This window comes from Polyodon spathula, chromosome 4, assembly GCF_017654505.1.
Source record: "Polyodon spathula isolate WHYD16114869_AA chromosome 4, ASM1765450v1, whole genome shotgun sequence".
Taxonomy (NCBI): domain Eukaryota; kingdom Metazoa; phylum Chordata; class Actinopteri; order Acipenseriformes; family Polyodontidae; genus Polyodon; species Polyodon spathula.
Genome location: NC_054537.1, coordinates 91,784,206 through 91,808,673, shown reverse-complemented (window position 1 = coordinate 91,808,673; position 24,468 = coordinate 91,784,206). Strand labels below are relative to the sequence as shown.

At 37.4% G+C, this 24,468-nt stretch overlaps 1 protein-coding gene across 4 annotated transcripts in view; it reads right to left on the bottom strand.

Annotated features, from left to right (window-relative positions):
* Nucleotides 1-24,468, bottom strand: part of creb5b (cAMP responsive element binding protein 5b) — a 140,606-nt gene that overhangs the window by 40,630 nt on the left and 75,508 nt on the right. The window contains exon 1 of one of the 4 annotated variants that reach the window (XM_041249039.1): nucleotides 15,255-15,356. The exons of the other annotated variants lie outside the window; for them this stretch is intronic. Coding sequence (XP_041104973.1) covers nucleotides 15,255-15,265 — 11 coding nt within the window. The 5' untranslated portion in view covers nucleotides 15,266-15,356. Of the gene's footprint in view, nucleotides 1-15,254; nucleotides 15,357-24,468 lie in introns of those variants that run through there. 4 annotated transcript variants of the gene reach the window in all.

Here is a 24,468-nt window from a genome sequence, read left to right as displayed (position 1 = left end):
TTTACAAAGGTAGGACTAATGAGGGTGAGGTTACATGAATGAGAGCCAAGACTTTTAAATTCATGTTCTGACCTCAAGCATTAGCATCTCTTGTATAAGGTATTGGTTCCTTTTGAATGTAAGGCCTATGCAGCCAAAATAACTGGTACTTCAATCAAACCAACTCCATTTCTAGGAGGGTTCCCTACAGGCCCATCCAGAAATTTTGGATGGAAGCGATGCCTAATAAAATAACCCTCTGTGTTCAAATTGAAATGCATCAACGAAATAGTCCAGAACTATTACTCCCTGTGGGAAACCCTCTCTGCAAAGGGGAACATACTTATGCCCAGACGACTATGTGAATATCAAAAGTGTAGAACTGGGTTGTGACTAGCTGAACCAAAAGCATGTCCTGCGTGTTTCCACATGGTAAAGATTTGTAAAATAATGTTTGAATGTAATTTAAATGTTAAATCAGACAATGTAAGGAGAATTGCATGTATGGGATTGTGACAGAGATCGAATAATTCTTGGTGTTAAATCTCCCTCCCAACCTGTGAGGGCACTGTGTAAAGGGAACAGAGTACCAATGGCGTGACAATTTATTCCCGTGTGTAGGTGGAAGTCGGCCGGCTAGAAAAAGAGACTGAGCTACGGTACTCAAACTCAATGACCCGGACGGGAAACGACGTGTCATCCACGGATTGGAGAAGAGGATACGCTCGTTAACCAAGGGATGATGAGCGAGGGTTTACAATAGGGGTCGTAGTGAAAGTAATCTGTTCCTTTGTAAACGATTAGAACAACCTAAAAGGAGACCCCTGTGATAAAGTACAAGTAAGTGTTGTGTTTGTTTGTTTGTCAAGTAAAAACTGTTTGTTTGTTATTTGGACGACTAACACAATCCAGAGCTGTAGCCACAAGCCAGCATTAAACCCAGACACCAGCACTTAACCTTTTCACTGAACCTTTTCAATTGCACCACGAGCACTAACTCACTCACTGTAGGAACTGTGTTTTGTGTTACATGTCGGTGTAAACAGGACTTTTGGTTACGGGTCAAACCCGAGGATTACAAATAAAGTGATACACACCGCTGTATCACTTTACACCAGTTATTATTTACAGTTGTTTAGTATAAGGCTCTGGACATTGAAAACCAATAAACACCCTTGCACCTGTAAATCGTTGTCTGTCTGTTCCTTCCACATTTCTGCAGTGCCTTCACCTGCACTTACTTAAGCACTTTGCCACAGGGATGTAATGTAACTCATCCAGTAAATTTGACTCACTTGAGAAAACTAAAATGTAAAGATGGGCAACCTGATACCAGAGTTCAAGAATCCTTCCTGTAGATACCAAGTAACTGATTTAGATGATCAGCGCTAGATTCTGGACCCTGTGGTGGCTTTTAACCCTTTGCGGTCCTATGTCGGACTAGGTCCAACATTACAATTTTCCTTTTCCAGTCCGATGTCAGACCCTGTCCGACATCATCAAAACGACGTCAAGCCAGGTCACCTTTCAATGGCCGAATGAAGCCGAAAAAAGGGGTCGTATCTGAGCAATACACATAGCCGTAGAGATAACACGGACACAAACCGTTCCAGCGTTCAAAGAATATCACAGACACATTTGCAGAGCTTTTTGAAATGTTGTAGTAATAAAACAATGACTTGGATCACATTATTGAGGAGTTTGGTGATAAAAACATTTGGATTTGTTTGTATTGTGTTCACTGGGCATTTTTACAGATCACTTGTCAGTCATAAAACAGACAGGCAGTTCCAAGAACTGGAGGAACTTTCAAATTTCACAAGACTCCAGAATCAGCTTGACCACAGAGGTCAAACAGAGCACATGACAATACAGTCTCCCAGCAGTCATTATCCATAAACAGTAAAAGTTTTCTTTTATTCTATCAAATAAAAGTGGATTTATTATTATTTTTTTTTTTTTAATATATAAACAAGAGCCTGTCCATGCATGACGAACAATTCTTATTCGATGAAAATCTCTACAATGGCTCATGAACAATTACAGCATTTATATTTTGTTTTGTTTTTTTATTTTTTATGAAGAGGTCATTGAAAAATACAGCGAACAAGGGGTGGGGCTTAGCGTTTGACTTTAACCACTGCATCTGCGATCGCACTGGTTTTATCAGAGTTGAGCCCCAGGTGTTCTAACCCAAGGACCCTGGCTTTTATATTTTTTATCTTAACAAGTGAGAAGAACTCCATGGTACAAGAACATATATCATTAGTTTTAGAGAAAACATATATCCTTATCTTAGTAAAGATTACCCTGGTATTATGCGATTGTTGGGGTCCTTATAACAAATACTGGCATTTTTGTTCCCGAAATGATTTACAATGCCCAAAAGCCAAATTAATATTGTAGTGTATGGTGGAAAATGGAGGAAGGAGAGACACACACTTTGCAGGTACTCTAATCCACTGAGACGATTATTCCCGGCCCATTAGCCTGGGCCACACCAAATCAACAAACACTCTCTCAATAGCACGTTCACACAGCAACGCGTCTCACTCGTTAGCACAGCGCTTTTTTTCTAGATCAGCCCTCTTTCCTTTTCAAGAAAACCTCTTTGTTTTTCTTTGTCTTTTAGCCATCCACAGAATGAAGATTCTGCAACATATCTTTTGAAATTGCTGCTTGAGCTTCATCTTTTCTTACACTGTCCACCACATCAGTTTCATTTTAATGAAGAAAGAATTTCATTTTTTGCTGTCTGCCATGCTTCATACTGTATACCTGGAACGTTCACCCAACATTTGCGATTCAAACTGCATTATGGGGAAAATGGGATCCACAACCCTACTGTGTTATAACCAATTCCGCACTAAAACAGGTTACATTATAACAGGGTAGCATTTTATTAGTAGCTTGTTAACAAAAGGTATGTTATTAATTTTACAGATAAAGGCTGTCTAACAAACCAGATGTTTAGGTTTAATTAAGCTTTCTGAAGCATGAAGGAAGAGAATAAGTCATATAAATATAGGAGCAAAATTACAATTAGTTAGCAGCCAAGCTTGGTAACACAAGCCTGTCTAGTCTATCTTTTGAATATCATTTTGTGAAGCTGACTGATGGTGTTTTGTTCAAAGCCTCTGGTTTGGACGACTGTCCTTTGTTTTGTTTTATATTTTTATTTTAAAACACTATTTTCTCACAATGGGTCATATTTTTTCCAGGACTCATCACTTTCTTTAATGTTTACACTGATAGGTTTGTCCTACTTTCAAATTGACATAGCAGACATGTCCACCCCTAAGTAATGAAAGACCTTAACCTAGACCATTAGATTTTGTTTGGGGGGGTTGCTGGTGATGGGTCAAGGTTTTTGTACATGGCTGACAGCTATGCCCCTGACCTAGACTTAAGAGCTATGCACACTGGGAGTGAATCAAATGACACAAATACAGCACAAGTTCATACAAAAAAATACAACTGTAGCTAGTCATGAAAAGAAAATACTGTCTGCTTTTGCTCCTTTTGTGGAGACGAAATAAAATGAATAAAACAAAATAATTAGTCTGGGTACACCACACACAAAAAAAAATGACATTTAACCGTGAATGTTTATATGTGAATTGATTTAACATGTAAATTATTAAAAAGAATGCACGTACATATTTTTCTTTGTAAATATTGTTAATTAGTTTAACACACTTTATTTTTTAATTGATTTTCAGTTTTAATAGTCTTCAGTTAGTGTGTAAATGTGATTATTTTTATTGGTCAACATTATTAAAACGAAGAAGCGTCATTTTACAGAAATACAAAACTTGTGTGGCGCTCCCCATCACCGACTAAAATTAAGGTGAAATAAAGAGATAGACATACCGTCAATTTCCAATTGTTCTGTTATTTCTTACCATACGGCATCTTACTTTTAATTGTCTTTATAACCACTGTCAGTGGCAAAAAGAACATTCTATTTTTCGACTTTAATAATTAAATTCTCTTTGATGTCCATTTTTCTTTTATTTCTGTGGTAATTTCTGCGTGAATGAGTCTTACAGCCTCCCTTCGACTCTGAGTAATGACGTGTGTACAGAAACACAGAAGGCTCGCACAGACAAACCGTCAGTTTGAGACCGCAATTCTATCTTTGGAGTAAGGGGGGAGTTTGAGTAGCAGCTATACGAATATAGAATGGTACTGTACACCTCCTTCATGGTGATCCTAAAAAACTTGGGACCCCATCCTTGCCAGCCACTCTGTCTCCCGCTCTCTGAGTTCACCTTACTAAACAGGGACTAGTGCTGAAAATTAATTCCTCTAAAATAAAAACATTTCTGATTGTATCATTTGCAAAATAAACATACAGAGGAAATTAAATGGCTAAATCCCATTGCAGGTGTTACTGTCAGCTGTTCTTCTTTGACCTCCTGTCACATGATCATCGAAGTATTGTATTTTTGAAGCATTATTGTATGAAATAACATAACATTGCGGGTACAACTTTTTATTCCAAAAAATTCCTTTAGGTGTTTTGTGATAATCGTCTTTTTTAGTGGGCTAGAAATGGTTGCAGGTATGATACAAGATAATCTTTTTCTTGTTCTCGAAAAATAGTGGACAACAATAATGCTTTAGTTATAAATATCATGGCATTTCTGAGATGATTTATTTGCAGATTTGCTTGCTGAATAGCAATAATTCACATCTTGAAAGCCCCCTACCCTTTTGTTAACTTGCTTGATAAATCCTTGTCTGAGTTAAGAAATGTCAAAACGCTGGGCTTAATTCATAGCTCCATGACAAGTATGCAATTAGTCATCATTGGCTTGGATTACATGCACTTGAAAATCGACTCTACAGTCATGACTGTGTGACGTTGTCACGTGAACATATCGTGAAACAGCAAAAGGATGTCCTTTTGGCAGCACGGCTTTAAGGGCAGGGGCAATCGCTTTCTCACGATATAACTAGCTGTAAAAACCCATGTAAACGGGAGCAGGAATCGTGCTTCTATCTCACAAGATTTCAGCAGTCAAGATCCCGTTCTTCTGATTTAATATCACGTAATCTCCAGCAGAAAGACGGTACAAAACATAGACCCCCCCCCCAACGAGCTTGTTGTTATATCTATTGGACCTGGCAGCCATCAATTCATTCATTTTGTACAAGGTAGGAGAGATTTCATCTTGAAGCTAGCCACAGCGCTTCAGCAGAAACATTTCAAACTGCAAAGCTGCAGGCTGCAGCAGCTCAACCTGGATTCTGTGCTGCGAGTGACACACAAATCATATGTTACTTTTGATTTAGATTAAAAAGTACTTTTGCTTTTACAGTTTTGTATGTGCATATACCTGTTTATACACTAGTTTCTTTTGAAATGTTTATTTCATTACAGTTTTTTTAAGTGGTGCTTTATATGTGGTACGTTAGAAAATAAACCCTTTCATGTTTAGTTTTTCATTTAAATATGGCATTTCAGCTGTGCAGATGTTTGACATGATGTGTCTGAATAAAACTTTTGAGTTGTGTCTGATAGTTTGGCTTTCATTTTAATATTGATGATGTTTAAAATGTACCTTGATAATGACTGCTGTCGGTAGGTATGAGTATAACCGTGGCGGTTTTAGTGTTGAAGTAGTCCATAAATGTAGTGTGTGTGTGTGTGTGTGTGTGTGTGTGTGTGTTGGAAAGGTAACCAGACAAACAAGTAGCTAATGTGCAGTGTAATTCATAATGTGTGCGACAACACGTGAATTCATTTCTCTTGTTAAATGTTTTTAACTTCATGGCAACGCATGAAGCTCTCCTCACGATATTCAGTCGTTCTTTTCCTACTTAGCAAGCAGAAACGGACATTTAAATATCCCCTCCCCTCAATGACTATGAATTGAGTAATCTGCATTGGTACGGACAAATTTTTTTTAAATCAGAACTGCGTAGCAACGCATTTCCTGAAAAGTACATCAGACAGGTCATGAGGAAAACTGTCATGACTTGTGCATGTAAACGCCGCCACTGTAGTGTGACTTTATTAATGAACAGCTTGCCAGATTAATTCGATGGATTTTTGAGAGCTGCACAAATCTGGAAACGCACATCATTAATGAATTATGAAGTTACAGCATATTCATTGAATGCCCACTATGCACATTTCTATGTATATTTAAAGAGTGGAGCATTGCTCTCGAGGTATGATGATAGTCAAACTCAAGCAAATACTTTTTATATCTGAAAACTATATAATTCAGTTTTTGCCTAGTGTTGAAACGTAAAAGCTCTAGTGTTGCAAGCTTACATCAATTTTTTTAAATACATTATTTCTCTCAATAACAAAATAGAACATTTGGGAGTTTGTTTTTAATTATTGTTTTATTGATACATTGTTTTCTGCCATGTTATTGTTGTACTACCCTGCTTCTGCCTGCCAAACAGGACACATCTGCCACAGAGAATTGAATGAGCCAATCCTATTTTAATATTAAATAAACAAATAATACATAATTAGTATAACTATTTCTTAAATGAGTGGTTGCCATGGTAATTTGAAACACATTTCATAACTTTTGTTAGCTTTGGCAATATTCATGCTGATCTACTTACTGTTAAGTTGGAGAGATTTATTCTCTGCTTGTTTTGTTACTTTAGCAACATTTAAACTGCTATAATTAAAACAAGTCATGTGCAGAAGCCTCACTCTCAGAATCAGACATGACAGAAAGAAGAATGTATATCTAGTTTGTGATACAAAAATAAAAACAGAATTAAAGTAAAACACCAACAAATTTTCCAGCACAACAAAACTATAATAATACAACACTGCACACTTTCAACTATAATTCAAACTATAATTTCATTTAAAAAGTACCATGTGGCCCAATCTTTTAAAATTACATTTTCTGTTTGTTTCATTTCTCCTTTTTTCCTCATTTCTGCAAAATTGTTTGATGTCACAGCAGTTCTGCAAAACTAAATTCAGAATCCCATATTTCCTCTGCCAAATAAACCCCTACAACAAGTGTGGTGGACTGCTCTGCTATAAGTCTTATTGAAGCTCTTCTGACTGTGAGGGGTATGGTCGGTTTGCTCTTTTACCAAAATGGCTCCATGTCACTCAGAACACATTTCACACTACATCAGGTTTATTTAATAAAACAAACACTACATTTTTTTTTTAAACCGCAATTGCTGTCTTCGGTCTGTCATGGCTACATGTTTGCCCCTCAGTTTATTTTATGAAAGGGTAATCTTACCAATGTCAACACAGACAGTCTATTATCTAGTATAGGCTTGTAAAGAAATAACTTCGGCATTCCATTCAGATAGTAGGGTAATTCTATTCTCAAAACCAGCTATACTTAATGCCAGGCCGAGGGACAAATGTGGACTGTGAAGACCACCTTAGTGGTCTCCTTTTAAAACTGAACTACTCAATTAGGTATATTAAATCCATGTCTTGTCAAAGTGTGCAAAAATCACACTAATAAGCACTACCTATGTTGATTTTAGTGGAAGGCTAGAGTAATTCCTGTTGGATGTCATGCTTTCATAACGTTCAGTATTAGCAGTATTGGAAGTTCAAGACATCTTTTTCTAAATTCGGTGAAGAACATGGCTGAAAGAGGTAAGAGGGAGTAAGTGAAAGCCATCTTGTTTAATCCAAACTGGACAGCTGATTTTCCCTATTTTTTTATGCCCTTGCATTTAAATGCAAAACAGCTGTGCTTATTTTGACAAGCCACTGTAGAGTTTATAAAGCTGCCACGGGGTGTCATTTATATCCAAGCACAGTCATTTCAGCAGTAATTCCTATCCTCCTGGCAGTGTTGCAAGGCATGACAAAGTGTGAAATCTTCATATCAGACGTTGCAACCGTACTGGGAAATGCAACTCCGGCTTCTCTCAGTGTAATGTGGGTACTAGCTATAAAGAAAAACCCTTTCATACACTCTGAACTTGTCAAGGAGTGCACGTTGGAAACACTGGACGAGCTGTTTGCCGGAGAGAAAAAAGATGACATTCTCAACCCTGTGAAGCAAGTTCTATGATCTGATTCGCTTGTTAAGCAAGGGGCGACTGCCTGAAAGATTCTGTGCACTTCAAAACTAAATAATTGAATTTCTTTCAAACCGGAAGACCAGCAAGACTCAAGAGTTGCTTGATCATATGAACGACGCTGCATCTATGTCACAAGTAGCTTTTCTCTGTGATATTAGTGCAGGGCTCTACACTGGAAACAAAAAGGGCAAGGCCAAAATGGCCTTCAGTTCAATATATTTGTAGAGGGAACCAAGACCACTAAGCTTAAGTCAAGGCCAAAGTGTCAGATTTGGTGTAATTTTGCTTAGGATTCATGTATAAAGCTAATTATTGGCCACATGAAGAAAATAACTTAATAATAACTATTCATTTATTCAGAAAATGCTGTTTGTTTATTTATTTATTTATTTATTGTCAACTAGCTGCTTAGATTGGAGCCTGCGAGGACACTGCTCCCCAGGCATTGGTTTTTAGCACTAATCCACAGGAACGTTTTTGTTCAATTTGAATTAGTGCCAACGGAAATCTGCAGTAACATTTTCTAAAATCTGCAAAAATATATTGTCTGCAGCAATAGCACTATTGAGTATTAATAAATCAGAGCAATAACATTTCACCTTTAAATTAAACTTTATGCAATGTATTATTCATCCAGTGAAAAATAGTTCCTATATGTGGTCTTTAGAAGCTACAAATTTGCTGGAAAAGGTATTACTGTTGAGTAGTTGCTTTTTTTTTTTTTAAATTGCAGTCTGAAAAGTTTTATACACATTTAATTTGACATTTAAAGTCACAGTTTCACCTTGCACAATAATCTCACTCTGCACCTTTATTTTTAATTCCTCCACACTCACGGCCTCCGTCTCTTCTCAACACTACTTTAACTTCTCCACAACCTGCAAGATGGCCAATGAGACAGCCATGCAAACTATCACACCAGTCAACCAGAACAAAACCGTTCACTGCATTTAATGCAACACTGCTCTTTGGAATTACTGTAATGTATTTCTTTTAAACCATATTCTTCAATATATGAACCTAGTGGGTTTTTTTGTCATACACTGTCCCTTCGCTGTTAAGATCCAACGCAATCGATCTCCCCGATTTTAGATTCTGCAGTCCTAGGCTTCATAGGAATGATCGCCATGGCCAAATACAGAGATTTTAAGATTTTAACAAAATTAATTGATCTTCAGAGGTGATTCGCCCCTAACCTTGCATAAAAAAAATTCTTACTGCAAGGTCATGTGTTCTTGTTTAGCCAATCACAGCGTTTCCTTTACCTAAGCCATTTTATAATTGCACTTATTTGCATATATAATGCATTGCTAATCACACTGATGCTTGTATTGTATCGCTGCAAACCCATTAATCAAGCCAAGTAGAGGTACTATAACCAGAACTGTTGGACAGCTACTGACTGCAGACCCGAACAATGCAGCTGGGTTTTATTTCAATAACCATTTTTTTTTTTTGTTTAACTACCATTATAGTATTTACAATTATGGAGGACATAGCTGTTACTGAGGGAATGTTTTGTTTTATTTAGGCAATGTCAAGTTAATAATAAAAGAGAATTAAAAATTATTATTATTATTATTATTATTATTATTATTATTATAACAGCAATGAAAAACATCAGTTTATGAGTTAAGAAAACTAAAGGAAACTGGTAATTGTAAATGCAGTGATATGAGTAATAAACTGACTCCATTGTGATTTAGCAGTTAAGCAATTTAACAACAACGCTGGATTGTAAATAAATATAAAACTATAAAGATAATCCAGAAATAGGAAACCAGGGTTTTTATGATGATTTGGATAATAATAATAATAATAATAATAAATAATAATAATAATAATAATAATAATAATGTAGGCCGTTAAAGTTTATGTGTTCTCTTCAGAGGAGCCAGCCAGGATCATGAAGTATATAAACAATGTCCAACTGAGAATTCTCTGTTCAGTATTCTTTATTTCCTTGGCACAAGTTTGTTGTTTTTAGTTACAGCATTAGAATACAGAGCTCAATTAAACTTGCTCAAAGTACCCCCTTCTACCAATCTCTCTCCTCACAAGACACCAGCAAACTCCCAACAGTTCAGCAGCCACGCCACAGTGTGTAAAGTCTTCCAGTTAAAGCTACAGTAGCATTAGCTGCATAGTACAAAACAGAGTTCCAGCTAATCATTTGTGCTGTATTAATTCTACACTAATAACATGAATAAAATAATCTGAACAATGCAAATACTGTAACCTGGCCTGAACAATAGAAAACACATTCCAACATTACAATAGCATCAGTAATAATAAAAAAAAAAAAACTTAAATGAGATGGATGCAGTAAGTAAATCAATTAAACATATGATTAAAACCAAGATTAACTGAGATTAATTTGTTTTAAACTAAAGATTAATCGCTATTCTTTTTTTAATCACTTGACAGCCCAAATTATAACAATAAATGTAATGATCTTTTTATTATACTATATATAATAATAAATCTCTTACAAATCCATGTTTTTTAATTCTATCTTAAAATGCATTTCTTACAGTAAAGTAAATGTGGAGCCCCCCCCCCCCCCCCCCCCCCCCCCCCCCCCCCCCCCCCCCCCCCCCCCCCCCCCCCCCCCCCCCCCCCCCCCCCCCCCCACCCCCCCCCCCCCCCCCCCCCCCCCCCCAAAAAAAAAAACAAAACAAAACAAAACTGGTATGGTTAATTTTGAAACATTAACAGTGTTTCTCCCTACAGGAAACAGTTTAAACATCAATGCTGTCAAAAAAAAGTTTAATCAAATCAAGTTTGTACCTTACCCAAATCCTGGCATGGCCCTTCCATTTCCTCTAAGAAAGTCCAAATCCGATAATAGATTTATATGATTTAATTAAAAGGTCAGCGAGCTGTATAAATATAGTTTAACTGTTTGTTTTATAGTTTCGATGTGCAGTGTTTAGCAGTTATTATTAAACTGTCATGTTAGTACACTGCTATCTTCATCTACAAATACACTTTTAGCTGCCAAGATTAGATCAAACAAGTCTTCCAAGACTATCAGCATAACACCTAATTCAAGCTTTCCACTGGGCAGAGTTCCACCTCTTTTCTTTATATATATCTATATATATATATACTATATATATATATATATATATATATATATATATACATATATATATATATATAAAATGCATATATATATATATATATATCCAGATGATAGATCATCTCTAGTTATCAATTCAGTAATCATTCAGAATTAAGCTATAGTAACTCTAATAGTTGAAGAAAAAAAACAAAACAGAATTGACAATGCATGTCAATAAACTGGTATCTTAACTGAGTTTCTTTTCCTCCATCTCATTTAGCCTGCTTACACTGGATCTGCTCCTCAGTTTAAATGACTTTTTGAAACTAACTATACTGTATGTTAATTTCATTTAGGGCTGCTATGGTGGAATCGACTGGAGGGAGCTGTATCAGCCCTATCGCCTCTGCACCTTCCATGGAGGCAAGTGCGGCCGCACTCCTGGAGACACTGGGCACTGAGACGGGTGTTGCCAGGAGTCCTTGACCTCCTCCAGAAAGTCCAGGAACACCGGAAATGTCTAGGGGGTGGAAGTTTGCGGCTTGCTCCATAGCATCCAAACAGAGTTTGAGGGCGCTGGCACCTCAGGATCTGAGGCAAGCTCAGAGCTGGGGCCCGTTACCTGGGTCAAGTCTGGGTTGTCAGTCTCTTCCCGTAGGAAAGACTCCTCATCCCAGGAAGCCGCTAGAGACAGTGTGTCTTTTCTCCCAGGGTAGTCGCAAGGGTCTCGTCTGTGAATTGTGCCATTCTCTTGCGCAAGGTTTTCTCCTTTGGTCCGGCACAGATAGAACAAGAACACCTTGTCTGCCAAGGCAGCAGAGGTGTGAGCAGAGGCACTTTACGCACAGGGTGTGTTTGTCTTGCGGGGGCAAATTCCACCTGCAGGACATGCACAGGTGAAAATTCAACATATGACTGACAAACGCCGAAGCCAAAACACTGAAGCGTTGAGGCTATAAGCACAGAGGCACCGAAACCCTCAAGGGGATGCAATATGTGAATTCTGGGCCAAGGGCGTCAATGCACTGAGGCGTCGAGGCCCTGGGGCACAGAGGGTGGCACAGAATGCGCCACTGCATGGGGCTTGAAAAGCCTCGAGGCGTCAAAGCAGCGAAGTTTGTAGCTCTCGAGGCACCGAGGATGCTGAATCAATGGAGCACTGAGGCATGAAGCCATGAATGTCGGGAAGTGTTTGAACACAGAGGGTGTCGAGGCACTGAGGTGTCAGTGATAAGCAGCAAGCACCAAGTACCAAGGGCAAAGCACCAAGGTACTGGGCTGTGTGTCTGTGTCTGGGCTGCTTGCAGTAACACAACCAGCTTGCAACGGTGTGGAGCGTAGCCTGCAGACAGTTGCAGTGCAGTCACACAACCAGTGCAGCATGAAGCTTGCAGTGGAGTGGAGCACACAAGATGGCGTCTGGACCGCTTGGCACAGCCTGTAGACCTGGAGAAGGGAGAAAAAGAGAAAGAAAAGAAAAAAACTATCTTTTTTTTTTTTAGTTACCTACCCACCACTTTATGGGTGAGTGGATCAATGTGCTAACTACTCGACAATAGGGCCAGAGGTCGCCCAGAGCCCTCAAGTCAACAGCGGCAGCAGAGTGAGGCTGGACTCAATGGAGGGTCGTGTTCTCCCTTCTCTCTCTCTCTTTTTTTTTTTTTTTTTTTACAGCTGCAAAAAGCAGAGAAAATTATAGAAAGGAATGCTGTTTATTTTACACACGCTGTTTAAAAGTATTTTTTCCACAGTAAAACAGCCCAGGCCACAGTAAAACAGGTTTAAAAGGCACTGCATAGCAAAAGGACTGCATCTCCAGCCACGCCCCACCTCTTGTTCGCTGTATTTATCACATAGCTCTTCATAGTAATACATACTGATAAATCCTCTCTTGATCACTCATTTTATCACCAAACTCCTCCATAATGCAATCCAAGTCATTATTTTATTACTATAACATCTTAAAAAGCTCTACAGATGTGTGTGATATTCTTTGAGGCTAGATGCGGAAGCAGCTATCTTTTTTTTATGTCCGTGTTAGGTCTGTGGTGCAGGGCCTCTGTGTATTGCTCAGATCCGACCCTTTGTTTTTCAGCTTCTCTCAGCTCCAAACGGTCTCACTCAGCCATTGAAAGGTTTTCTCGGCTTTTTCCAGAGAAAAAACGACTAGAGACCTGTGCTTGACATCTTTTTGATGATGTCAGACAGGGTCTGACATCGGACCAGAAGGGGAAAATTGTAATGTCGGACCTGGTCTGACATAGGACTGCAAAGGGTTAAACGAAACACAGTTGCGTAGCGTTAGCTCAACCTTCAGCTGCTGAGTTTTTGATTTCGGGTAAGTGCAAGCCTACTTCCAGCAATAAATTGCAAGGGAACTACAGAAAAACTTTAAAGAAAGCTCTTAAAGGAGGTTAGTGTTATACTCGCCTCAACTACCTATTCGTGAAAGACAAAAGAGAGAGATGTCTCCATGCAGTGATTATTTATTAACTCGGGGGGCGGGACCGAGGACATCACTCCACAGAGGGGGCCTATCGGCAGGTTTGATACAAAATGCTCAGTAAATACCTGACAAGCAGGCATATCCCAAAGGTATTGGGGAAACATGACGACAGGATTTACAAGCAACGAATCAAGTCACATGTTCATTAATTTCATTTGCAATGATTCCAAAAGAATTCCACATTTCTGATTTACCTCTCGAACTGTTATCCATTACATGATATTTACCTTCCACTATCTTTTGTTTCACCTCATCAACAGATGTCTTTTATAGCACCAAGCAGACATGATAAAATAATCTTGCGATGTATTAGACAAACAGCAAAACAAACCGAGAACACTGCTTAGTCAGATAACTCCTCCCTAATCGCCTCCTGCTTTGGTGCAGGAGCTATATATACCTTCTAATACGTTATTTGGGAAAGGGGTACAGATGAGTACGCCGAAAGGGAACACAAAACATTTTCGGTTATTCAAATTTAAAGCCGCGCCTAACTCTAAAATGACATTTTCTGACTTGACCTGAACCGCGAACCGCAAAAAATTCGGCCCGAGGACCTGAGGGCATCCAACTTGATGCAGGACTTTAACCCCAGTATACACTGTCACACACAAGGGTTCATTTAAGATTATGAGCTTAACAAAGGGTATTGCAGCTAATTGCCTCTCTGGACATCTATTAAATGGTAGTGTCAGTGAGGGAGGAAAATACTTCAGTGATTTCATGACACTTATTCTACTAAAAATATATTAATAAACATGACACAGAAAAAAATTGTTACTTTGAACAGCTTTGGCAGTTTTCTGTCTTGTTTTCATCCATCAACAGCGTTTAACTGATGCAGGAAAAAGTGAATTATTTAAAATTGACAGTTAAAAGGAAAAATAAACAAACTGCTGTCTGACTAAAAGAATGAGCAATTGAGCATTTTTTTGTTAAATTTTGAAATTTCTGTTATTTTTCCAAAAAAAAAAAAAATTGTCAAAACCTCACCAGGCTTTTACTTTACTAAAAAACAAACAAAACAACAACAAAAAAAAACGAATCAACTTAAATTGGGACCAATTCATTTAAAATAACAATTAAAAAAAAAGAAAGTACTAGTCACACACAAAATGTATTATAAGTCGAACAGAAGCCAATTAGGAACATGCTTCAAAAAGTAGCAGCAATCCTCAATCTTTATGAAATCTAAACTTTCAATGGCTGAAGAAATAAAAAGAATGTGTACATTGACGGCCTATGTAAGATCTGTAAATAATTATAGGCTACATATCAGGTGTAGCTACAGTCACTGCAATTGATAATAAACTTCCACACTCCTGGGACCAGGTAAAAGCACTGCTACCCTGACCCTGTGCTCTCACATTACTGAACTGCCTTGCAGCTCCAGCATTACATCACCACCCAACGATTGGTCCCTGTGTTGTAACACACTCTCTCTCTCTCTCTCTCTCTCTCTCTCTCTCTCTCTCTCTCTCTCTCTCAGCAAATAACAGTCTTGCTCTTTTAAGGACTTGTCTTTTTTTTTGTAAAACAAATCAAATAATGAAGTTAATGAAAATGACTGAGTTAACAGAGTGAACTCTAATAATGCAATGCATGCTACTAACAGAATTTAAAAGAAAGGAAGGGTAAAAATGAAAAACAAACCTCATGGCCATAGTGCCCTGATTCCCTGCTGAGGCTCAGAACATGTGAGCCCTAGAATGAGTGCATGAAGAGAACCCGAGCCAAAGCTTAACTACCCCCAGTGAGTCACATCCTTCCCATTTGATTCCAATCCAAAGTATGATGTAATGCCCTTGTCTTCTCTCCCCTACACTGCTGCCTCTCCTTACAAGAAAATAAATAAATAAATAACGCAAGCTTCACTCTGTACTGGTGAAGTCACCACTAAATCTGACAGAGGCTGCAGCTAAAAAACTTTCAAATGTAACCAAAACAGCCCTGGGCCACGTTCCAGACACAGAGAGAGACTTGGTGGTGCGATCGCCATTGGAAACGGGGTAAACAGAAAGAGAAACAGAGCCTCCTCAAACAGCAGACAGCTGCCTTCACATCAGAGTAAACATTGTGGAAGTCCTGGGAGTGATTTACTGGTTTTAATCAGAAACTTAAAAAAAGGCCATGGGGTTTGGACTTCAAGAAATAATATGAATCTGATAATATAAATCAACACTAATGGCTTACAACCAAGGCTGACTTTTATTAGAGAATACAGTATCTAGGGTTATTAGACACACATTTCCCAGAGGAGAGCTGCCGCATTCCCTTCCAAGGCAGCTACTTGTCGGACACAGTGACTCCTATTTACATTTCATTTGATGGAGACTACAGATGTAATGTGGCCCCATGCCAATTTGAACCTGGGTTAGTGGGCTGTTGGACTGTCTATTAAACAGCCTGCATTGCTATCATTGGCCTATTATGAAATCCAACATATGGGAGGCAGGGTGGGGCTAGCGCGTATTACAATGTATGGCTGTATGATATTGTTGTTATACCACATTACAAGTTTCCAAAATACCCACAAATATGTTATAACCATATTCATACTGTAATGAATCTCCTCATGGCAGCTGATGCGTCGGTAATACTGACACCAGCATAAGACCCATACTTACCTCTCTATTACATTAGTTGAATGGCAAGATGCTCATCGTGAATCCTATGGTTTGCGGTTCACATCTAGCCTTCGCCTTTCCATTCAATTCAATAAGCTGAGATGCCAATTCCTTACAATACAGTGTAGAAATCTATATCAGATGCATGTAATTTGTAATAATACTTGTGATCTGACAAGCAAGGATAATTTAATAACACCAGTTATTAACAGTCGCAGTTGTACTTTATCTTGTTTATGCATATTCAAAGGTAAAGGGACTGTGATCAAGAGATCACATGTTATGACAAATGTGACACTTTTTAATGTCAGCTGCTGGAGATGTATTGCATACTGTATAAATGTTTATATTTCATGGGCCATTTTTAAATCAATTGTAAGGGAGGTATAACAGAAAACATTGAAAAATACACCGCATATGCTACCATTTACAAAACAATCCACCAAAATTGCATATAATGTATCCAGTATGCACATGGCATTAATTATATAAAAACATGAAATACTCCTTTTTTTCCCAGTGATGTTGTTTTATGTTTCTCATCAAGGTGGGAGTTGAACATTTCACTGTACACACATGCAGAATTGATACATGCATAGACTGTCCTGATAAACTATCTGCGGAGGCTACAAGCTGTTGGAAAATATACAGAGGTATAAGGAGTCATTTCACTTTGTACAATAAACGTATAGAGACATCAGCCATCGCAAACTGCAAACACCACCTTTCTCTCTCTAACTGATCAGATGACAGTCATACCTTTAAAACCATGGCAGAAGCAGTTTTGCAAACAAATCACAATTCCTTCATTAATTGTACTAATAAAACAATGTCCCTATCCAACAGTTCAGGTCACATTGCACACACACACACACACAATGTATTTCAAAACATCTATAATTAACAAAACCTACCTTTTTTAAAATATTTATAAAAAAAAAAAGTTTTATTATAATCGTTTTTTTTTTTTTGTTTAATGGTTCTTTTAATTTCAACAATTCCATATATTCAGGCATTATCTAAAAATAACAAAGCCACAGCCAAGATGATGCACAGCTCAGATTATTACTTCATGTATATCTAGATGCTCAAGAACCACAGTGATCAACAAGTTATTTTTCTTAAACAAGGGAACAGCAGAAGTGCACTTTTTTTTAAGGTTGGAGGAACATCATTCCATGTTTTATTGTTTTAAACAAAAGACAGCATAAAATGTACAGTACCATTTTTTTTCTTGTAAAATGCCATTTTGTGTCATGGATTAATACGACTTTAAATGTATAAATTTAATAATTTCCAATAACATCATGAGCAATAATCATAATCATCTTCTTTAAATAATAATTACAAAAAACATAAAGTACATTTTTATTGAAACTAGAAAGTGGTTTAAGGTCGGTTTTGGTTTCAGGAGGTTCTCCTTGCAGTTATACTTGTTGCTAAGTGAATATGTAAGTCATTGTCCATGGCTAGCTGGTTCCTGTGGTGTTTTTAGAGGCACAGAATAACTATCTACTGTTTGGAACAACATCCGGAAACAGACTGTCAGACTGAAGCAGACAGAGATAAGTAAAGTAGATGAAAAAGAAGTCCCCAGAAACAATGGAATCAGAATCAACTGCACATCCTGACCGCAATACATACAATGACTGAGTTCAATTATAGACTGAAGTCAATTTTTTTTAAGACATTCCCACTTATACTTAATGAATATAGTTTGCATCATCACTAAATCGCAATTTCCACTGTAAGAATACTACAACAACAAACAAGCCTAACAAATTAAACATCAAAAATGAATCATTAAAAGTAAGTTGCTAATTCTCATTTTACTAGAAAACAAAACTTACAGATGTCACTTTCTTCTACACTTGTAATGGTAATGAATGCTAATCCACAATAAAGACATTTTCAGGCAGGCAAAAGCAGTTAGAATATTGCCCTTCCAAATATACCTGTCCAATACTACATTCAGGCAAATGCATGTTCTTGCTGTGCAAACTGCAAAAATCATATCAGACAACCCTTCCTTTTGAGTTACTTACAGAGAATGCAGTGTGTATACAGTGACCCTCTCAATGATGTAGTTGTGTTCTTTATCTCAATCATGTACTGTACATAGGAGGCAATCCCCTTTAGAAGGATACTTCTACATTGCAACTGATCCTTGCCTTATCATGAGCTCTTAAACTACAGAGCTCAAAGCTGATCACAAAAGAACAGGCAGAAGCTGACAACAGCGCACAGGAAAGCCAGTGGAAACTGTAGACAACCTATTTAACAGAGACCGGTGGTGTGGAATAAAACAATGACTGGCAAACAGGGGATTTGGGATCCATAAAGAAAGAATCAAGTTAAATGTACGACAGGAATGCAACTCCCCTTTTAATTGGAATTGTAAGCTGTAAGGACTAAAACAGAAAACTGCTAACTTAATTAAATGCTGCTTTTGTAATTATCACAAAAAACACTTATGCTTGAGTACTTTGAATGTCACTCCATCGCTGGCATCCAAAACCTTCAAATTTGAATATTAACCTTTTATCTCGATTACATATGAATTCCACTACACAAGTGTGACGAGGTACCCCCACCACTGGGTATATTTTTGGCTTAGTTTGTCTAGTTTGGGTTATGTATCACAGGGGAGTTAACGTACATTGATATGTGAGCACAGGGATATGTATGTGTGTGTGTGTGTGTGTGTGTGTGTGTGTGTGTGTGTGTGTGTGTGTGTGTGTGTGTGTGTGTGTGTGTGTGTGTGTGGAAAAGTGGTGACAGGGAGGCAGTTAAAATCCTCCCTGTAAAAACATGTGGGAATGTGGCTGGAGCCATGAATTGATTAAATAATGAAATGATTAATTAAGTCTCCAGCCACAGGTGTATAAATAGGGTGATAAGAGGTGAGAAAGGGGTTGGTGTGTTCAGGGAGAGAACGGGAGAGAGCGTGAGGAGAACGGAAAATTAAACAATTGCTACTCTTGTTGGAACTACCAGCACAATATTTGTTCTGGGGTTTGTTGTTCGTGTTTTATTTGTCTGTTTGCTTTGGCCAACGTGCCATTTTGTTTGCGTTAGTGTTTTTGTTTCCTGCTTGTTCAAACCTTTTATTTTGTTAATTTATTATTTACAATAAACTCGCGTAACAGCGCTTCATTTACTCACAGTACTGTGTGTTTCTTTCTGGCCTGATGTCACCACACGAGCCATCGTAAATTAAACATGTAAACTGATGTAAATTAAAAATCTTAAAAAGACTGGCTTAAAGGAAATCCATTTAATTTTAAAAACAGTGTAGAAAGTACTGTAATACAATTAACCAAAGAACCATTATTAGCCAAAGGCATAGAAAACCCAATGTTCTTGATTATTAGGAACAAGATGCGCAACATGACTCTCACCCTTATGAAAATCTACCATTTTGTTCCTGCCACACAGTATTCTGTGACACTGTTCAGTCAGTTTAGTTACTCATTATTTTAATTCCAAAAGTATTATTAAAAACTGTTTCATGTGACATAAGACTGGACATAGTGTTTTGTCAGCTAGTGTTCTCTACTTGCTGTACTGTATATGTATTTAGTTTTCACTGGGTTCTCTTTTAATCGCTTGGATGTAAAAATGAGATGAGATGGCAGATTATGTATGTACAGATTATCTATAGGACCATTTAAGTAAACCGGACAAAGAATAAACCTGCAATTAAAAACAGGACAGCAAATTAAACTGTCATATTGCACTGGCGATAACCAATCAAGTCTTCTGCAAACAGCTGTGGAACAATAAACACATGAGAGTAGAAGTTGTATGTTAGTCATATAAGTACATATAAGTATTTTCCACACTATATAAATAACCCACAAAAAAGCCTACAGTTAACCAATCAGGGAGTGGTCGGGGATGAATAATAACAATAATTATTTGTAAACTGGCGTAAGAATTAAACATTCATTTTGGCAAGCTAATTCTGAAAGCTGTCAATATGTGTTCCAAACATTCCACCACCCCAAAACTCTAACAGCTGGTCTCCCAGACACAGATTAGCCCTAATATAGGACAACCTTGCCTAAGGTAACAATAGACTAGTGCTATTCAATAAACTCAACCTGAAGAGTTACCACTTGTCTAAGTTTTTGGGACAGTCCTGAAGGCACTGAAAAACACTTTTAATGGTAATTGAAATGTGTTTTTTTTTAATATATTTCTACATTGCACAGGGAAGTATTATGTCAATATTTTAACGAAATGTGTGCCTTCACCAAATTAATTCTAAACATTCTTAAACACCAGGTTTTATTGCTCAAAGGTGGCATCTCTGCGGGTGGAACAACACTGTCATAGACTCAATTCATGTTCTATAGTGAAGACTTTAAAAAATGAAACACTTTAAAGGGCTCATGAAACCAGCACCTGGTATTACAGGGTACATACTCACAAGTAGAAGTAACTTCACTGATCAAAACCACGTGGACCACTTAGAGTATTTATTGTACTATCAGCTCACATCGTTTTTTAATGTACAGCATAAAGCATAATATGTGAAGTCAGTCGTTTATTTTCTTCTTCATGTGCACTTTCTAAAAAAGTCTTTAAAAAATGATATTAGTTTGTAGGAGACTGACAACAGCACCTGCAAGGCTTATTCAGGGTTTTGTTTTATTTAAAGGCTAAAAAGGAGGGAAGGGTCTTACAAAAGCAATTTATCATAATTACAGAAATTCTGGGGAAATTTAAATCCAAAGACATTCTACTGTAAGAAAACAATATTAAGATCCAGTTCCAGTTTAAGTAAAATTGTATGTTTATCGTGAATTGTATTGTGCTTATTATCAATACACAATAAGCACTGTGATAGAAATACAGTCTTGCAGTCAGATGTACAGACATTACTATAAACAAACCATATAGAAACAACGTTTCGCAGCTTAACAGGGTCAAACAGAGAAGCATTTTTAAATCAACAATTATGTATACATTTGTAATTGTACAACCACGCAAATGCTGGTGAAAACCTGTAATCAATGTCAAAGTCACTGTAGATTTTTAAAACTAAATTTGCAGATATTTACAAAGTTATGTTAATACGAAAGAATATCAACACTTCTAAAATGTGTTTCATGTGTTTCAAATCACTGTTTCCAGGAAACAAATATAACTTTGATCACATGAAAAACTAGTCACAGATTGTTTTTAAATATGCTGACACTGTAAATGTATAGAATTGAAAAAGAGGAAATTATTCTCCAGAGCATTGACTAAAGATTGAGAAGACATACAGAAAAGTGACACACAATGAGTTTCTCTTTTTTTATGTTAAACAATGTAACCCTCTTTGATTGTCTCATCCAATCAGATTCTGAGCAGACCCGTTATTATGATGTCATTGAAACAAATTATTAAAACAAACAAACAAAACAAAAAAACAATACACTTTGTATTCCTGGCTCATTATTTCCAAAGGTTTTAGTTAAATGTGCAGTGCACAAAATATGGAGGTGGATATCTTGTGGATTATTTATATGGAGTGTTTATTTATGTGTCAACTGTGTCAACAGCCACGAGAATTTTAATTAGCGAGAGGTGTTAGACTGGTTTATTACAGTTACAGTACGCTTAATAAGTTCAACACAAATGTTATTTTCTTTCTCAAGAAAACATAGCAGTCATAACAAGTGTAAACTGTTATTTTTGTCTCTACATTAAGACTCAAATTTTGTTTTAAAAAAGTCTACTAGGCCCATCCTTAAACGTATGCTGGTAATCACTTTAAGTGTCCTGTGTAAGGAAAAATACTTCTTAATTTAAACAATACATGCTGCTCTCTCTTAGACCCAGCAATCTATCTTAAAATGTCATGCCATCACAGCCTGAACACAGACAGACTGCCACCTTAACATGCTGGCCTTGTTTCCCCATGAGAGACATAAGACAGCTTGTCAGGTTTAGAGTTAAGATCCTGGAGTCAAAAGTGCTTTATAAATAGCATTAATGGAATCAAGGAAGGCAGTGTCAATTAATGTGTACCTTCAATCCAGGCTATGGTGACAGGATCTAAATTAGACAGATTAAACTGTAAACTTGAATGTCTCTATATTGATCCTTGGATGATATTGTTGAAGTCAGTGGAGTAACTGTACATTGTTCTGTCTAGAATTGTTATAATGTGGGTCATTCAGAAAACCCTTTCCAGAACTCACTGGATCCTAATTTAGCACTGAGTAGCCAGGCTGGCTTTTGTATGTCTCTGTGTAGCTGTCCTGTCTGCCCTAGACGTGCCAATCATCAGCCATGCCCATAATACTGCAGTACACTGATCACATTGTGAAGCAGGTAACTGGAGCCGCCTAGCGAAATGTAACTTTCAGGCCCTGTTCCTGTTTCAAATGAACTGTGCAGCAATGCAATCAACCTGCATAAGTAGGTCTTGTAAAATTGGCTCAGTTTATGGAATCAGTCAGATCCTTAATCAAAGTTTAATCTGAAGAGTAATATAGGAGTGATAGGGTATACAGTACTCCTTGATAGGTCTGCTGCCATCCATCACGAGCTTGTGGAAGATTGGGTAGACTGTGATTTTGAATTGGGTTTGGAATTCATTTACTATTGCAGACTGTGTGTGTGTGTGGGGGGGGGGGGGGGTGATTGCAGCTCGGTGATGCTGCCTGGGTGTAGTTATTTATTTATATATTTATTGGATTTATATAGCGCTTTTTAGACAAAAGTATCATAAAGCACTGTACAGTACACAGTTGAAAAAAAGAACTAGCCACAATACATTTGTATAACACGTCACATATACAACTGACATAAAACCATTTAAATAACAGTATACACATAATACAAAAGCAGCAATTATAAAGTTACAATAAACCCACTAAGAAAAGAAAGCCATTTTATAAAAGTGTGTTTTTAATCTTGACTTGAAAACTGTAATGATCCCAGCTTCCCTGGCAAATGGAGGCAGAGCAATCCATAATTTAGGAGCTCTACAAGAAAAAGCCCTACCTCCCATGTTGCTTTTGTTGACCCTAGGAATAACCAGCAGCCCTGCATCCTGTGATCTCAGTCTGTTTTGGAAGATAAAGGGTCAGTAACTCCTACAAATAATTAGGTGCTAATCCATTCAGGGCCTTGTAAGTTAACAGCAAAAACTTAAAATCAATTTTATACTGCACAGGGAGCCAGTGTAAAGAGCCAAAACAGGGGCAATATGTTCACTTTTCCTGGTTTTAGTCAGAAAGAAATTCCTGGCTTTAGGGACAAATATAGCTGGGTATCATCATCATAGCAATGGAAGTTCACTCCGTATCTGTGCATAATGTCACCTAACAGTATAATATACAGTGCCTTGCAAAAGTATTCAGACCCCTGACCAATTCTTTCATATTACTGAATTACAAATGGTACATTGAAATTTCATTCTGTTTGATATTTTATTTTAAAACACTTAAACTCAAAATCAATTATTGTAAGGTGACATAGGTTTTATGTTGGGAAATATTTTTAAGAAAAATAAAAAACTGAAATATCTTGCTTGCATAAGTATTCAACCCCCACACATTAACATTTGGTAGAGCCACCTTTCGCTGCAATAACAGCTTTAAGTCTTTTGGGGTAAGTATGTACCAGCTTTGCACACAGTGTCGGAGTGATTTTCGCACATCTTGGCAGATTTGCTCCAGGTTGTTCAGGTTGGTTGGACGATGCTTGTGGACCGCAATTTTCAAATAGCGCCACAGACTCTCGATGGGATTGAGATCAGGACTTTGACTGGGCCACTGTAGGACATTCACCTTTTTGTTCTTGAGCCACTCCAATGTTGCTTTGGCCTTGTGCTTGGGATCATTGTCCTGCTGAAAGGTGAATTTCCTCCCAAGCTTCAGTTTTTTGGCGGACTGAAGCAGAGTTTCTTATTTTCTTATTTTACTGAATTTTGCTCCATCCATTCTTCCTTCAATTGTAACAAGATGCTCAGTCCCTGCTGATGAGAAGCATCCCCACAGCATGATGCTGCCACCACTATACAAAAAAAAAAAAAAAGAAAAAAAAAAAAAAAAAAAAAAAAAAAAAAAAAAAAAAAAAAAAAAAAAAAAAAAAAAAAAAAAAAAAAAAAAAAAAAAAAAAAAAAAAAAAAAAAAAAAAAAAAAAAAAAAAAAAAAAAAAACTCACTGTAGGGATGGTGTGTCTTGAGGCATGGGCAGTATTAGGTTTGCGCCACACATAGCGGTTTGAGTTTTGGC